At 44.5% G+C, this 17,861-nt stretch overlaps 1 protein-coding gene across 5 annotated transcripts in view; it reads right to left on the reverse strand.

The window, feature by feature from the left end:
- Positions 1–17,861, reverse strand: part of ANKRD17 (ankyrin repeat domain 17) — a 107,122-nt gene that overhangs the window by 53,877 nt on the left and 35,384 nt on the right. For all 5 annotated transcript variants that reach the window (XM_081165999.1, XM_081166001.1, XM_081165998.1 and 2 more), the window contains exons 2-5: positions 12,313–12,466; positions 10,563–10,719; positions 7,459–7,606; positions 2,443–2,590 (exon numbers count right to left, since the gene is read on the reverse strand). In XM_081165999.1, the coding sequence (XP_081022125.1) occupies positions 2,443–2,590; positions 7,459–7,606; positions 10,563–10,719; positions 12,313–12,466 (607 nt within the window). The remainder of the gene's footprint in view (positions 1–2,442; positions 2,591–7,458; positions 7,607–10,562; positions 10,720–12,312; positions 12,467–17,861) is intronic.

A 17,861-nucleotide genomic window follows, 5' to 3' on the forward strand; every position in this document is an offset into this window, starting at 1 on the left:
ACATGTGTGGGTTAAACAGCGTTTCAAAATCCCATCCTTGGCAGCAAAATTAGAAGCACAGGAATTGGGCTGCAAAGCCTCTTTTCCAGCGAGTTCACCTAACGAAGAAAGCTGGCTTCCCCCTTCTTCCCCGCTTAATGAAGAATCAGACCACGACAGGTAAAGTAAATTTTAAAATAAGATTTACTTACTTTGTATTCATGCAGCGGTTCACAGCAGCAGTAGCAGTGAAAGCTATGCAGGCAACATACTTATGTCTACAGTATAATCAGCTTCAGGCATGTGCCTGGAGCTGCAGCAAGCAGAGGCATGTCTGCATCCATCACTGGTCAGATGAAGAAAGAAGAACAGAAAGTACTCTCTGCTCCTCCTTCTCCAGGAGAGGAGGGGAAATGACACGACACTGAGCCCTCCCTAACAATTGTGTTTCCGTGGCCTGAGTATCTGTCTATCAGAAATACAGCCCCTCCTCATGCTAACTAGCAAGAATATGCATCTGAAAGGCTTGGCTGCTCACTTCCCACATATTGGTTTGTTACCTCCCTGGCATGGCAGCAGGAATGGGCAATGAGCAACTCAGGAACTTTTGAGCAGTAGCCCCTAGCTTATGGTTACCAGACGTCCCCGTTTCCTTTTTTAAAAAAATATATTTTTATCAAACAATTTCAACAGAACAAATTATCAATCCAAATACCGTATTTTTTGCTCTATAAGACTCACTTTTTCCCTCCTAAAAAGTAAGGGGAAATGTGTGTGCGTCCTATGGAGCGAATGCAGGCTGCGCAGCTATCCCAGAAGCCAGAACAGCAACAGGGATCGCTGCTTTCGCTGCGCAGCGATCCCTCTTGTTGTTCTGGCTTCTGAGATTCAGAATATTTTTTTCCCTGTTTTCCTCCTCCAAAAACTAGGTGCATCTTATGGTCTGGTGCGTCTTATAGAGCAAAAAATACGGTAATCAATTACACTATTTCCCCCCTTTTTCCTCCCTCCCTCTCCCCCTACAAGGACTTCCCTCAGCTCCCCTCCCTGATTTCTTTGCAGATTATCCTCTGCATATTATAAAATTGTACATATTGTTGCCTTATCTATCATATATTCAACTATTAACTTTGTGGATGTTTATTCAAAACAGACATCCCCGTTTCCTGGGGACAGTCCCGAGATTTACAAATCTGTCCCCGGACAAAATCCATCCCTGGAATGTCCCCGGATTTCATTTAATGTCCCTGGATTTATATTTTAAGTGTTGTAGATTTAGTAGAAGGGAATGAATGTTGCGTGATTACTTCAAGGGCACAAGACACATCATATGGGGACTTCTGGCGAGGCAAAATGGTGGGCACCACAGCAGCGAGCAGCTCCTGAAGCCGGCCAGAGCCAGCCAGAGCTTCCGCTGCCACTGCCAAGGGGGAACCGGGGACATCTAGCGCATCAACTAGGGGAACCACTGTCACACACACACCCCACGACCCAAATTGAGTGCGGCTGACTGCCCAGCAGCGCTCCCAGGCCAGGAAAACCCCAGAGCCGAGGCATAGAGGAGGAGAGGAGAAGGAGAAGGGAGAGAGAGGAAGAGGAAGGAGAAAAAAGAGGGAGCCCCGACCTTGTTGCGCAGCTGAGGAGGAAGGTTAGGAGAGCACCAGGAAGGCAAGGACACATGGCCGAGCCCAGGCCTGACCTGAGACTACTCCATGGCAGCTAGCGCTCCAAGAGAGGAAGGCCGCGTGACAGGGAAGACCACAGAAGAGAAGATATTACTTCTTAATTTATTTATTTTTTAAAACCCCTTTTTAAAAATACTATTTTTTTCCTCTTTTCCAAAAAAAAAAAGTTCTTTGAAAAAAATCTGGTAACCTTACCCTAGCTTGTTGCTCATTCACATTGAGCCACAGATTAAATTAGTGCAAACGGGGCCAGTGTGTACCCTGATGTGATCATACAATGTCTGTTTTTTGTGTGTGCAGTTTTTGCAACAACAAAAAAGGGGAGGGCAATGAATTGAAATTGAAAAGTTGCCAGCATCGGAACCAAAGTTGCCAGCTCTCCAGAGAAACTGCTAGCATAGCATCCCTGTACACTCTTTACATCCCAACTTCACCTAGTTGTTTTGCATTGTTTTCTGCCAAACTTAAAAATAATGTCTTCTTGACCCAGATGAGGGAGAACAGTGCATTAAATTCCCTTCCCCTTTCTCTGCACTCACTTCTTTTTGAAACACCTCCTTGCTCCAGTGTGGCAACGTCTCTGTTGCCTGCACTCTAGTGCCAACCAATCACTGCCAAAATTCTTCAGATTGGAGATAAGTTAGCACTGAGGAAATTCCCCCAACTGGTATAATATTGAATAGCCAGCAAAATACTGAACTCCTTCATTTAAGAAATGCGGTACAGCTTCCAGGTTGCGACACGTTCCGTTTACATTTAATTGTAACACGTTCATTACCTGTTGAAGACTGTGCGTTCACGTCAGCGCCATGAGCTAGCAGCAATTTGACCATTTTGACATGTCCTCCATTAGCAGCAGCCATTAAAGGTGTTACATCTCCTTTGATGCCTCTGTCTTCAACATTTGCATGCATTGCCAGGAGAACCTGTTGACGGAGAGAACAAAAAGCTGGTGAGGTAGAAGGGACTGGTTCAGTTAGGTGCCATTCTTGGGTGCTTACTGTGTCTTGTAAAATAATCTATGCAAGAACCTTCAAACATAAAATGTACAGTAGGTATATATGGGTTCCATGATGACTACAGATGGTGATAGCAGACATGAAATTAAAAGACTCCTGCTTCTTGGGAGAAAAGCGATGACAAACCTAGACAGCATCTTAAAAAGCAGAGACCTTGCTGACAAAGGTCTGTATAGTAAAAGCTATGGTTTTCCCAGTAGTGATGTATGGAAGTGAGAGCTGGACCATAAAGATGGCTGATCGCCGAAGAATTGATGCTTCTGAATTATGGTGCTGGAGGAGACTCTTGAGAGTCCCATGGACTGCAAGAAGATCAAACCTCTCCATTCTGAAGGAAATCAGCCCTGAGTGCTCACTGGAAGGACAGATCCTGAAGCTGAGGCTCCAATACTTTGGCCGCCTCATGAGAAGAGAAGACTCCCTGGAAAAGACCCTGATGTTGGGAAAGATGGCGGGCACAAGGAGAAGGGGACGACAGAGGACGAGATGGTTGGACAGTGTTCTCGAAGCTACCAGCATGAGTTTGACCAAACTGCGGGAGGCAGTGGAAGACAGGAGTGCCTGGAGTGCTCTGGTCCATGGGGTCACAAAGAGTCGGACATGACTAAACAACAAGAAGGTATATTAGCATGTTTGTGCTTCAATTATGCAGTGTTTTGGCTACATTACGTTACACAAACTGTTTCCCAGGGCAGAAGGAGCAGCTGCTGCAGTGTTTGCATCGCAGGAATGACAACATTATTAAAGTACAGTGGTGGTTGCCCCCACCTCCAGAAAGATCTAGACAAGCAATCCCACGATTTCCTCTCCAATTTCCAATTTCTTTCTCATCCCATTCTATGGCTAATTCAGCGATGACTGAATTTGTTCCTTTTTATTTTTGCCACACAAAAATTCAAATTTGATCCCCTATAAGCTTTGCAAACCTTGCCCTTATATGCATACATATGACTGGGCGTTGCAAGGGCAGAGAAGCAGTGACTACACCTATATTCTGTGCTATATATCTAATATGAAAACTAATCCTATTCAGGGTAATGCTTTCTGACAAGGCAAAATACTTCTATTGCGTTTTGCAGCTATGACCCCAACACTGAAGCGGATTTTTCAACTGCAAAAAAGGCCCACAAAACCCAGAAATTATTGGGACTTTTCTGTGAAATTCTGTTCTTATCAAGGCAAATGGCACCAAGTCCTCGGATAAGCTTGTCGATCAGGGCAATGAAAACAGCCCCCCATTTTCTGTATCCAGAGGAAATGGGGCCTCTCACCTCAAACCCCAGTCATAGTTGGCAAAGCACCCCACTGTTTCAAAGAAAGGAAAAAAAAGGTTAAGGAGCAGACCAAATTAGTGAAAAACGTAGGAAAGACTGAAGCAACCTTGGACAATATCAGCAAAAACTAATGAACTTCCCTTGGGTTACAGAAGATGAACTGGCTAAAGGGAAAGGTAACATTATGAACGCTCCAGAATGTTAATATTCTTCTCTTTTTTTGGGGGGGGGGATCTAACAGCCCAAGTGCTTTTGCAGTGAGCACTCCATTCACTTGGTTGACATCTGTTGTGATCACCTCATTTGAGGGTTTCTCTACTGGAATTCCTGGGTTCAAGTGTCATATTGATCCTTCAAGTGATTGAGTTCAATGGACTGTGACTGAACCTGGAATCCTAGGAGTCCTAGGGGTAATGTTTGCCCGTGTGTGCAAAACTCCATTTCACGTGAAATGGAAAGTCTTGACACAAGATCATCATTCTGGTAGAGGTGAAGAAGAGACAGAGATAGGAAACAGTGACTCTACTCAAGCAAAGATGGTCAAAGCAATGTCCTTTAGAAATTTCTTCACAGAAAAAGAGTAGATTAGGAACCAACCTACAGCAGTTGGAGCCATCAGAATCTTAGAGAAGACTCTAGGATGAAGAGACTGCAGTTGTTAAACCAAAGGAATCTGCAGTCTACTCTGCAAACTGGGGATGTGAAGGTAGGCCTCTGAAGTTGATCAAGGTTGATCAAGGTCATGAAATCTCCATTTCTGATACAGGTCATCATCAAAACAAAGCATTTTCATACAGACTTTGCATTTGACTAGGAAGCAGATATGTATTTAAGGACAATATACAGTGGTACCTTGGTTTGCAACTGTTTTGGATTACAGCCGTTTTGGATTACAACCATGTCAAACCCGGAAGTGTGTGTCCCTTTTTTTGGATTATAACCAATTTTCTTTTGGACGCCCCATTGGCGAAAGCACACCTTGGGTTACAACCTGTTTTGGTTTACAACTGGACCTCCAGAACGGATTACGGTTGTAAACCAAGGTACCACTGTAGGTCTCTTCAGCACTGTGCACACTGTAAAATACTTTCCACATGCCTTGCTGCAGCGACGGCAAGCCCAGAGCTCACATATATTTTGTAGCAGCCTTGACAATTTGGTGGCAAAATTCCACACACATACAATTACACACACCCTTAAAACATTTCACTGTCTACCAACCTTCATTGGGCTCCCTCAATTTTTATTTTCCCGAACCACAGTTTCAAAAAAACCTCCAAAACGTGTCCTTTGTAAGTGTGTTTTGTCGCTATTAATAGTGCTAAACGGGAAGCTGCCCATAACGCCACCGGCAGCCGAAGATCAACTAGGACTGCCAATTCCTGCCAAAGGCATCAAAGTGGCAGATAGAGCTGCAATCAGTATAAATAGGTCAGCGTTCACCTGAAGATTAACCATCACTGTTGAGTCCTTATGAAGGCATTCGGTGCCAGACAGCTCACAGCAGACAGCATGAAGTAGTGAAGAGTGTGGGCTATAACTGCTAAGCAACAAAACTTTTCTTTGGAGAATTTTTGGGGCAGGGGGAGGAAACTTAACTGGAAACTGGCAGAACTAATCAGAAAAAGAATAATTTTACAAAAAGGACTGAAAAAGGAATGACAACCATTTGAAAATGTAACTGTAAAGAAAATAGAAAACAACATTAAAATGAAATGATAATGTTAAAAATGAAGTCTACCTCCTTAGGATGGAAGAAGGAACTAAATGGAGGCAGAGGGTAATTTTTTTAAAAATAGGACTTTAAATAAATAAAGGAAAGAATTTTGAAAAATACAGATAATTGTGAGAAAATGATTCCTTCAATCTGCCACGTAGTGTGCTATCACACAAGTAACCTTGAGCACGTTGTTATGTCTTTGCCAATACCGGCACTAAGCAGCCCTAGGATACAAACAAGGTCTCTTCCCTCCCACGCTGCAGATTCGTGGGAAGCAATCGCAGTGGCCTCCAGTTTGTCCCTGGAGCTCAAGGACCGATTGCAAGGTTGCAGGGCAGGTGGCTGAAATGTTATTGAAGTCTGAAACATCAAGCAAAGACTAATTATTAAGGTGGAAGAGTTTGTATTCTGGGGTGCAGGGAAATCTACACTTTCCTCATGTTCAAATTAACTGAGGGCATCTCATTTAATTCTCATCTCACTTAAATTTTAGCCCCCTTTAATCTTAAAATCAGCTCAAATCAGTTTACAAAATGAAAGCAAAACGAACACAGTTAATCAAAAAAAGCCAGAAATCGTAATATAACAAACATCCAGCCCACAAATCCAATATAATTCCAGGTCTAACCTATTCTAAATGTAGGTGACCCTTTTGGATTATGTATTCTGTAACAGGCAGCTGAAGAACACAGGGTGGTCAACTGGTAGACTGTAGTCTGGATTTGGTGCTCAAAGCAACTTTTATTATTTTATGGAGGCTCTCCGACATCTAATTTAGGGTGTGAGGAAAGAGTTTTGCTGTTTGATTCGAAAGGAAAATCAGAATTGAAATTCTGCATGTATTTGCCAGAAGTTATTTTATTGCCATCTTGTACGCATTTGGGAACAGCAAAGAATTGCTGCCAATATACTCCTTAAAGATTCCACAATGCACATGAGTTTTCCTGTCCTGTCCCCCAATCAATGACATCCCAGCATCTGAGTGCACAAAATCTATACCCACGAAGTCCAGATGACCTGTTAGCAGATCCCTATTCATAAGTATATGCAGAGAAATTGGAATGCTCCAGCCTTCAAAACAATAATTGGAGGGGGGTATATAGCAACAAGAGACATCACCTTGCCAACAAAGGTCCGTATAGTTAAAGCTATGGTTTTCTCAGTAGTGATATATGGAAGTGAGAGCTGGACCATAAAGAAGGCTGATCGCCCAAGAATTGATGCTTCTGAATTATGGTGCTGGAGGAGACTCTTGAGAGTCCCATGGACTGCAAGAAGATCAAACCTCTCCATTCTGAAGGAAGTCAGCCCTGAGCGCTCACTGGAAGGACAGATCCTGAAGCTGAGGCTCCAATACTTTGGCCACCTCATGAGAAGAGAAGACTCCCTGGAAAAGACCCTGATGTTGGGAAAGATTGAGGGCACAAGGAGAAGGGGACGACAGAGGACGAGATGGTTGGACAGTGTAATCAAAGCTACCAGCATGAGTTTGACCAAACTGCAGGAGGCAGTGGAAGACAGAAGTGCCTGGCGTGCTCTGGTCCATGGGGTCATGAAGAGTCGGACACGACTAAACGACTAAACAACAACAACAACAAATATAGCAACAAATAGAACAATTCAGAAGTTGGCTATCCCTGCTCTAAACACCAGTGAACTTAAGGATCTTAAGTGTAAAAATTAAAAATGCCCACCTCCCCGTTCAAGATGGGTTATGAATCCAGAAAAGTCAAATGCCAGTGCTCTGCATTTTCTGCCAAAATAGAGCATAAGGTACAAACCTGAGCAAGTTCATAATATCCAGCTGAGCAAGCCAAACAAAGAAGACTTTCCCCTTCTTCAGTGTGCTCATTCACACTTCGCCCTTCAATTAGCAATTTTCGCACAGCATTTACATCACCTTCTGAACAAGCTTCTGCCAAGCTGCGGCTATAAAGAGAAAGAGGAAATTATGGTTATACACTAGTGCTTTGAAGTGGCAGCACTGGGTCCCCATCAAATACGGACCTGGCAAGCCGCCTGGATACACTGAAATACAACAGGTAAGCCTTAAAAAGCAAAGGTGAGGATTACTATAGGATACATGGTGGTCATCACAGTACTTGCCCATGGTTCCTCCAAAATTAGCAATATAACTAAAGTGCTAGGAACTGTCCTTGGGCTCAAGGAACTGGATATCAGGAATGGCTGCATGTCATGAATTAGGCCACTTGGGGAAAAATATGGAGCTAAAAAAGTACACTGTCTGGCTATGGTTGCAGGTCAACTTTACTCAATCTGCTGCCCTCCAGTAGCTTTCAATTAGAACTCCAATCATCTCTTACCTCTCATAATCTAACATAGTCATTTACACAAAAGGTAAATCTGCTGGTGAACTAAACAATCCACACAAACTTATTACCGTATTTTTCACTCTATAGGACACACTTTTCCCCCTCCAAAAATTAAGGGGAAATGTGTGTGCATCCTATGGAGCGAATGCAGGCTCCTTGGCTTCAGTGATAGCAACGTGAAGCCTCCGAAGCGCAGAGGGAGCACTCCCTCCGTGCTCCAGAGGCTTCGCGTTGCTTTCGCTGAAGCCTGGAGAGCGAGAGGGGTCGGCACGCACCGAGTCTTGCTCTCCCGGCTTCAGCAAAACGGAACCAGAAGCCTGCAGAGTCCAGAGGGAACTCTTCAGGGATCTTTGAGGCTGGCCGGGGGGAAGCAGCACTTCTCCCCACCGCCAGCCCCACAAGCTCGTGGGGCAGTGGCAAGGCTGCGCGCAGCCTTTGCGCTGTTTCCCGACCTGCTCTTTGGGGCTGACGGTGGGGGAAAGTAGCGCTTCCCCCCGCCAGCCCCAAAGAGCAGGTTGAAAGGAACCTGAAGCCTGCAGAGTCCAGAGGGAACTCCCGCTGCGCTCCAGACGCTTCGGGTTGCCTTCACTGATGCCTGGAGAGCGAGAGGGGTCAGTGCGCACCAACCCCTCTCACTCTCCAGGCTTCCAAGGTAGAGGCTTTGGGTGAATGGAATGAATGGGTGAATGGGTGAATGGAAGGGGCTCCGTTTCTCCTGCCGCTTCACTGAAGGGGCACTGAGCAGAGAGGGGGAGAATTTTTTTTTCTTGTTCTCCCCCTCTAAAACAAGGTGCGTCCTATGGTCGGGTGCATCCTATAGAGCAAAAAACACGGTAATGGTGAAAATATGGGGGGGGGGGGACACATGAGGCTTAGAATATAAAAGCTACTTACTAAAAACACTATAATGCAAGTATTTTGGCCAACCTCTTCTAATTTAGGTAATACGTATTCAAACATATGCCACATTAGGAAGGAACACAGGAAGCTCTCTTACACTGAGACAGACCCTTGCTCCATCTAGCTCAGTATTGTCTCCAAGGCTTCAGTCAGGGGACATTCCAGGCTCTACCTGAAGATGCCTGAGATTGAACCAAACCTGGTACCTTGCTCCACCATGGAGCTAGGGCCCTTCCAACTGTTAACTGTTTAAACCTAGCTTAGCTCAGACCCTTTCCTTAAAGGCTTCCTGCAGGAATTGTTTCAAAACACAATCTGAACTTTAAATATTTTTGTCCGAAACAGATTTTGCAGGCACTGAAGAGGCAAATCATAAACTGTACACAAGACAGGAAAATGAAGTCCAAGTCGGGGTTTTTATGCAGCACTCATCCACTGGATCTTTCAAGACAAGACAAAACACTTTAGCAAAACAAAGTCTTACATTATCTTTTCGGAGAAAAAGGTCTAGTACACAGGAAGACAAAGGAAAAGCTTGAATGAACGTCTTGAAAAATATTCACAATAACTAGACCAATACTATTGGCTACAGTCTTGGAATCTTCAACAAAAGAAATTTTAAAATAGCAGAAATAGGTCCTGCATGTGCAGTGATATATATGTATATACACGTACACACACACAGAGAGAGAGAGAGCAATTCTATCATGTTAACAGTTTTAGGCCTGTGGATAGGGCTGACAGTAGCAATCTTCACATACCGTATATACTCGAGTATAAGCCGACTTTTTCAGCACATTTTTTATGCTGAAAAAGCCCCCCTCGTCTCATACTTGAGTGAGACGGGCGGCGGCGGCGGTGGAGGGATGAGCAGCCCGAAAGGAGCCCTTTCTCACCACTGGTCCTGCCACCGCCGCCCGCCTCTCGCAAGGGCAGGCACAGGAGCCACGGTTGGGAGAGGCGCTGCGAGTGGCAGAGGCGGCAGAGGGATGAGTGGCCCGAAAGGATCCCTTTTGGGCTGCTCCTTCCTCCTCCTCCACTGCCGCCACCACCGAACCGGCTTATACTCGAGTCAGTAAGTTTTGCCAATTTTTTGTGCTAAAATTAGGTGCTTCGACTTATACTCGAGTATTTACGGTACCTCTACCCCAAATGTACAAACATCTTCCTCCCTCAATTCTCAGCAATTTGCAGAGTACTTGGAGAGAGAGAGAGAGAGAGAGAGGTATTTCACTATGCCTGGTATGAAATATTAATCCTGCCTTTGCTGCCGAGTCCTGTGGCACATGCAGAGAACTTGGGGAAGAGAAAGGATTGTTCTCTCTCTTCATGCTGGGTTTTGCAGAATGCAGAAGCCATGAAAGATATGTGCCAGAGGACTCAGAGTGGACCTTGATGGTGACCCCAAACAATGCCTGACTATGAAGACATGCCAAAATTTGTGCACCCCTTCTTCTGGGGGTTCCAAGGTTATTCCAAAGTGCACTGCTTTCTCTTCCTTGAGATCCCTAGTGCCAAATGGACCAAGTAGGAAATAATATTTGTATTAATAATATGGGTAATTTAGCAGACACTTTCGTTTCAGCCATCGCAGAAACACAAGGAACAGCTGTCAAGACTGTTAGAACAGGCTCTGTGAAGCAAACACTCACTTGTCCATCTGCCCTGAATTTGCTGTACTTTCAGCTCTCATTCGGGTGAGCGCAGCAGCAGCCTCATCTAACGCACAGCTGACCGAAGACGTCAATCTGCGAAGCACCTCGGGATCTGCAAAGGCTTTTCCATCGGCTGTGGATAATTTACCTATTCCTTTTGTTCCAAGATCAACAAGCCAGTGGATAAGAAGTTTTTGGATGGGAAAGAGAAGAACAAAGACCATTTGAGCCCATACAAAATACTAGCAAAATACTAGTTTTATCATACAGTGGTACCTCGCAAGACGAATGCCTCGCAAGATGAAAAACGCGCAAGACGAAAGAGTTTTCCGTTTTTTGAGTCGTTCCGCAAGACGAATTTCCCTATGGGCTTGCTTCGCAAGACGAAACGTCTTGCGAGTTCTTGTGAGTTTGTTTCCTTTTTCTTAAAGCCGCTAAGCCGTTAATAGCCACTAAAAGCCGTGCTTCGCAAGACGAAAAAACCGCAAGACGAAGAGACTCGCGGAACGGATTAATTTCGTCTTGCGAGGCACCACTGTATCGGGAAAGGCCAACAAACTTTCAGCGGTGGAAATGTAATGTGAAAATTCACCGGAGATCAATCTTTTGAGGATATTAAAAGTTACTAGTACATTCTTCCTGGCTTCAATGAGTTTATAGTTTCTTATTTCAGGTTACTACTGATTGCTACCAATCCTCGATTCTGACTTTTGAATCAGAAATCAGAATCTCCACACAACCAAATATGTATAGCCCTAATGAGAAAGAAACTGACAGGTTGTGTTTATTGTGTTCCTACAACCTCTGTTTTTATACACTGTTTTTAAATTTAAAATACATTTCCAAAGCAAATATCAAATCAGTAAACTTAACATTTAAGATATAACAAGAAAGTCTGTCAACCAAGGTACAGGCAGAAAATAAAACCAGCATTAGCAATAAAATGAATAGAACCCGCTCATAAAACAACATAAAACAGTTTGTGCAAATGTTAAGCGGGTAAAAAACAAGTTTGTGCTTTGCTAAAAACCTAAAAAATCAAAAAGGCACTGGCAAATGTAAGGAAGTATCTAAATTAAGATCAATAGTTTTTGGCAGGCCTTTTCTGTTAGTGGCTCCCCGTTTGTGGAATCCTCTCCCCAGGGAGGCTTGCCTGCAGCCTTCATTACATCTTTAGGCGCCAGGGGAAAACGTTTCTCTTCAACCAGGCATTCAGCTGATTAACATTCTATGGCTTTTAAAGTGTGTTTGTGGGAGGGGGTTATTGGTTTGTTTTATTATGTATTTTGCATTCTCATTTTGTATTTTTTCTGTTGCGAATCACCCTGGGATCTACCAATAAAAAGCGGTATAGTAGTAATAATAATAATAATAATAATAATAATAATAATAATAATAATAATAAAAACAACAACTATGGAATAGTTATTTGTTTGAACTTATTCAGTCGGACATTGTCGCAGTCATGTCACAGGAAACAATGTGGAAGGTCAAGTCCACCACGATAACAAACAGATGGAACCCCTATCTTCAATGGATAAAAACTACTGGAACAAAAGACATCCAGTGGAAACTAAAGACACTATGCCCGTGGCTAAGGATAATAGTTTGAACCCTTCCAATGGAAGGGGGGGGGGAGGAAAAAAATGTACGGGAAATTTAAAATTGGAAGGAGATAATATGATGTATGTAAAAATCCTGAACTCGAATTAAACTAATAATAAATAATAAGAATAAGAATATTTACCGGCAGCTTCTAATAAAGCTTCTAACCTAGCTTGGGTTTCTGGATCTACTGTTCTTAGATCAGCACCATCAGCAGTACTCGACAGCAGCAATTTTGAAGCTGTCTCCAGCATTGGATTTTCCAGGTCATCCTGATCCAAAATAAAGGACTCCACCTAAAAGGAAGGAAAACGTTTTAACGCATACTCCATTTGCAATGCTGTGACAAAAATCAAAAGACGCTGATGATGCCCTTCAATATCCAATTGGCTATATTACAGTGTGAGAATAAATGGGAATACAAGGCATTCATACAGAATTGCTTCCAAAACACTGGCCTTATTTCATAGAGACCCTGAGCACCATCTGGTCCAGCCCTCTGCAACGCAGGAATATGCAGTTGTCCCTTACAGGGATCAAGCATACAACCGTGGCGTTATCGGAACCACGCTCCAACCGACTGAGCAATATTTATGAAAACAACCAAGTTAACCACAATACTTATTTTATTTGTCTCTAAATTTATTGGTTTCTTTTGCACTCCTACCTAGAAACACCATGCACAGCTACTTCTGCACCCCCGGCTGACACACCACTCCATCTCTAGCCTGACAAAAGCTTCCCATTAGTAAGGGACTTTAGTCATTGTGAGGGACGTGGGTGGCGCTGGGGGTTAAACCACAGAGCCTAGGAGTGGCCGATCAGAAGGTCGGCGGTTCGAATCCCCGCGACGGGGTGAGCTCCCGTTGCTTGGTCCCTGCTCCTGCCAACCTAGCAGTTCAAAAGCACCTCAAAGTGCAAGTAGATAAATAGGTACCACTCCAGCGGGAAGGTAAACGGCGTTTCCATGCGCTGCTCTGGTTCGCAAGAAGTGGCTTAGTCATGCTGGCCACATGACCCGGAAGCTGTACGCCGGCTCCCTCGGCCAATAAAGCGAGATGAGCACCGCAACCCCAGAGTCATCCACGACTGGACCTAATGGTCAGGGGTCCCTTTATCTTTATCTTTACCTTTACCTTAGTCATTGTGAGCCATGATCTCATCAAAGTGTCTTAGATTAAGACTAATTGAATAACTGCAGGGCTCATCTCATCTTCTGCATTGTTTACTAGCTTATTTACACAATAAGGAGCAATGAAGTCCAAATGGGTTTACCATGTAGAGTAGGGACACATACAGAAGTCAACACACACTAACAAACCCTAACTTCACATATCCATTGAAGGGGTCTGAACATGCAGTTATTAAGCAGGAAAAAAGATAGGATGGTCATGGTGGATAGCCCATGTACAGCAGCCCATGTACAGTACATACTGTCCCATGTACAGCAGCCATGGGAAAGGGCAAATTTCATGCCAGGGATTGGGAATGAACACCCAACTGCTAATATTGTAAAGCTCTTGTACAAATTTCTGGCATAACCACAACTGTGTGGAGTTCTGGCTGCCCCATCACAAAGAAGATGCTGTAGAGCTGGAAAGGGCATCTGAAATGAGTTGGGGACATCTTTACGATAAGATAAAGCATTTCTGGCTTTTTGAAAGACAACTAATGCAAACTATGATGAAAGATTGTAAATTATATATGGAGTGGAGGAAGCAGATAGAAACGTGTTTTTCCCCTTCTCTCATATTATACAATTCAAGCTCATTTTACAGATATTGTTTCATCAGGAGGTCCCTTCTGCACAATGTAGGAACCAGGCCTTTAATATGGTGGCACCTACAGTACTCCCTTCCAATACAGGAGCCATCTTTCCTACCCTTTCGGTGCCTTTTGCAGACTTTCCCTTACCAAAAAGCTTTTTAAGTGGAGACATTTATCGCAGTCTGAATCTGCACTGGACCTGAATTGTTTTTATTTATGCTTTTCATTGTTAAAACATCCAAAAGTTATTTACGGGATGTGGTTCCTAAATGAATAAAATCAGTAAAATAATCTCAGCCTTGGAATACTCTACTTAAAATATTCACTTCTGTATAAATTGGACGTATTACCATTCAAGTAGAAATCGCTTATTTTATAGGTTAATAAACATCGATTATGCTTCTTTCAGAAACAGAGCTAAGTTCCATCAGCGCCAGTTCCATCTCATTCCACCAGCGCTTGGATTTTCCCTTGTGCAGCAGAACTCCCCCTGCACGCCCACTAAATCTGTCCTAGGGGTTTTCTTGAGCAGATTTTGGGAGGCTATAGGGTACATATGGGGAGAGGAGGGGCAAAGTTCTGTTGTGGAAGCATAAATCCTTATCCTAAGTGAAGGAAGGCATTAGATATTACCCCTAGTATGCAACATCTCCATGAAACTGCTGGGAGAGATTATTCAAGGATTTGGAGTGAAGTGCAAATAATAATATTTACACACACACACACACAGAAGGGGACGACAGAGGATGAGATGGTTGGACAGTGGTCTCGAAGCTACCAGCATGAGTTTGACCAAACTGCGGGAGGCAGTGGAAGACAGGAGTGCCTGGCGTGCTCTGGTCCAGGGGGTCACGAAGAGTCGGACACGACTAAACGACTAAACAACAACAAATACACACACACACACAGCCCATCTGGCTGGGCTTCCCCAGCCACTCTGGGCGGCTTCCAACAAAATATTAAAATACAGTAATCCATCAAACATTAAAAGCTTCCCCAAACACTCAGCTTTCTTTCAGGAGTCAGGTGAGGCAGTCAAAATGCTGAGCAACTACCTGGACTCAGTAATGGGCTGAATGAGGGCCAATAAACTGAAACTCACAAGTTGAGAAGATGGAGACTCTGTGGGTAGCTGATCTGCCCATCCAGGGAGATGGTGATCAACCTGACCCAGATGAAACTGCACTCCCTATAAAGAATCCAGATCACTGCCTGGCAGTACTCCGAGATCAAGTTGCATCACCAGAGGACCAAGTAGTCACCTTGGCAAGGAGTGCCTTTCAGCAGTTTATGGCCAGTGTGCCAGCTGTAGCCTCTCTTTCAAAGATACTATGGCCACGGCTGTAGGCTCTGGCAACATCTAGGATTTACTGCTGCAATGTGTGCTGTGGCCGGGGCAGCCTTTGAAGACTTCCTAAGCTGCAGTTTGTTCAAAATACTGAGTCTGGTTGGCAGGAACATACCTAGTCAGTTTTGAAAGGTTTCTGGACCATTTCCAAGCATGCTTTGAAGTGCTGCTGCTCACCTGAAACCCTACGCTGCTTAGGACCCTGTGCTCCTTCAGGTATACAGGGCCGAAGCTGACAGCCAGTCAAGCCAAACACATAAGGTTGAGATGGGCAGAAAGTGAACTGGGGAGAGGTTGTCTGTGCCCCTCAGGTGAGCCCTGCTCATTTGCATCTTCCCTCCTAGGGCAGCAATTGGGAGGAGACAACCAATTCATGGAACCCCCTCCTCCACTGCAGGAAAAAGAGAGAGAGGTCCCAAGTCTAGGGTTTAAGTGCTCCTTCCACATCACCCTTACTGCCGACAGAAAGTAGTATTTGGTGCAGTAAATTGATGCTTTTGAATTATGGTGCTGGAGGAGACTCTTGAGAGTCCCAAACCTATCCATTCTGAAGGAAATCAGCCCTGAGTGCTCACTGGCAAGGACAAATCCTGAAGCTGAGGCTCCAAGACTTTGGCCACCTCATGAGAAAAGAAGACTCCCTGGAAAAGACCCTGATGTTGGGAAAGATGGCGGGCACAAGGAGAAGGGGACGACCGAGGACGAGATGGTTGGATAGTGTTCTCGAAGCTACGAACATGAGTTTGACTAAAGTGCAGGAGGCAGTGGAAGACAGGAGTGCCTGGCGTGCTCTGGTCCATGGGATCACGAGGAGTCGGTCACGACTAAACAACAACAAATACTCCTGTACATGAAAGCTTATGTCATAATACATTTGCTAGTATTGAAGGTGCACTGGAATAGCAGGTAGAGTTTTGCAGTTTGGGGACATGGGGTGAGGGAAGAATCCTGGCAGGCTTGCCTCACAATCCACCAAAAAGTTCCCGTAACAAATAGATACAGCAGACACTATTAACCAGACTATCAAATTTAACTTCCGTATTCCATCTACAAGTGGAATGTATTTCAGATGTGGCAAGTAATGGTGAGATAAGGTCTAACGTCCAGATCCTGTTAGAGACCTAGTTACCTAGGCTTAGAAAACATCACCTGGGAGATTTCAAGGTCTGCTCCAAGCTGAATGCTCAGTTACGACAGCAAGTACTGTCACTCTCGTTGCCTCTGTGCGTTAGAACAGAATCTCATTGCCAAATAAAGGCTTCCTGTGCAGAAAGGATGACAGCCTCAAAGATCAAGGTCATTTTCTTGGTAAGCTGTTTAAAATAAAATAAAAAGGATCCCTGCTTTCATCTTCATAAAAGAAGGACCAGGAAAAAGGGATGGCAGGGGTGCCTAAAGTGTTTTTTCTCTGTGCAGCTACAAAACAAGGACATAAATAAAAACCACATTTCAACGGCACTGTATGTACTAGCTTAGTTGGACCTGCTTCCTCACTCGGGGGAGAAATCACATAAAAGGCCAAATCACTTCACACCGCACAACAGGAGATATAAGGTGCTTAACAGTAGCTTCCTCTTAACAGTGTAAATATAAAAAGTTGAAATACAAGGTAGATCAGGCTGCAAGCAACTGTGAATGGGGCAACAGCCCGGCTTGTGCTCTGTGGACTCTCCTGTGGCAATCCCCATACAGCAGTAGTGCGCTTAACCCAAAGTCGGGAATAGCAGCAACAATGAGGTCTCACGTGAAGCCTTTATAACCATACCTGTTTTAAACTGTACAGGGCTATAACCTCTCTTGTAGCCTGGCTGCTCTCTCTTAGGAGAAGGAAGAATGCGTACCTTCTCTCTCAGTAAAGGTAAAGGTAAAGGAACCCCTGACCGTTAGGTCCAGTTGCGAACGACTCTGGGGTTGCGGCGCTCATCTCCCTTTATTGGCAGGGGAGCCGGCATACAGCTTCTGGGTCATGTTGCCAGCATGACTAAGCCACTTCTGGCGAAGCAGAGCAGCGCATGGAAACGCCGGTTACCTTCCCGCTGGAGCGGTACCTCTTTATCTACTTGCACTTTGACGTGCTTTCAAACTGCTAGGTTGGCAGGAGCAGGGACAGAGCAGCGGGAGCTCACCCCGTCGTGGGGATTCAAACCGCCGACCTTCTGATCAGCAAGCCCTAGGGTCTGTGGTTTATACTCTCTTAGTACTGCCCTCTTCACATGGGATCGGCTAGTGCTTCAAAAGCTGCAAGGAGGCTTGTTCTTCATTCTTTCATGCCCCTGGAGGCAGCTATCCCTCTCCACAAGGCTAAAAGTTGGCATTTAGTCTTATGCTGCAACTGCTGTGCAAACAAATACAGCTTTAAATTAAGAACGGCGGGACATGCGGCAGGGCAATATATAGCAGCTATCTTGTCTGCAGCTCCATGCGTCATTTCCTAAAAGCTTTCCCTTACCACCACCACCCTTTAGGGCAACGCCCAATTAAGACTAGAAAGGAAATAGCCTCTTGTACAGATTCTAGGAGGTAGCCCTGGTTGCTACGTGGGATGACCAAGACTGCTTACCCACCCTTTCTGTGCT

This window comes from Podarcis bocagei (genome assembly GCF_964188305.1).
Source record: "Podarcis bocagei genome assembly, chromosome: 13".
NCBI lineage: Eukaryota > Metazoa > Chordata > Lepidosauria > Squamata > Lacertidae > Podarcis > Podarcis bocagei.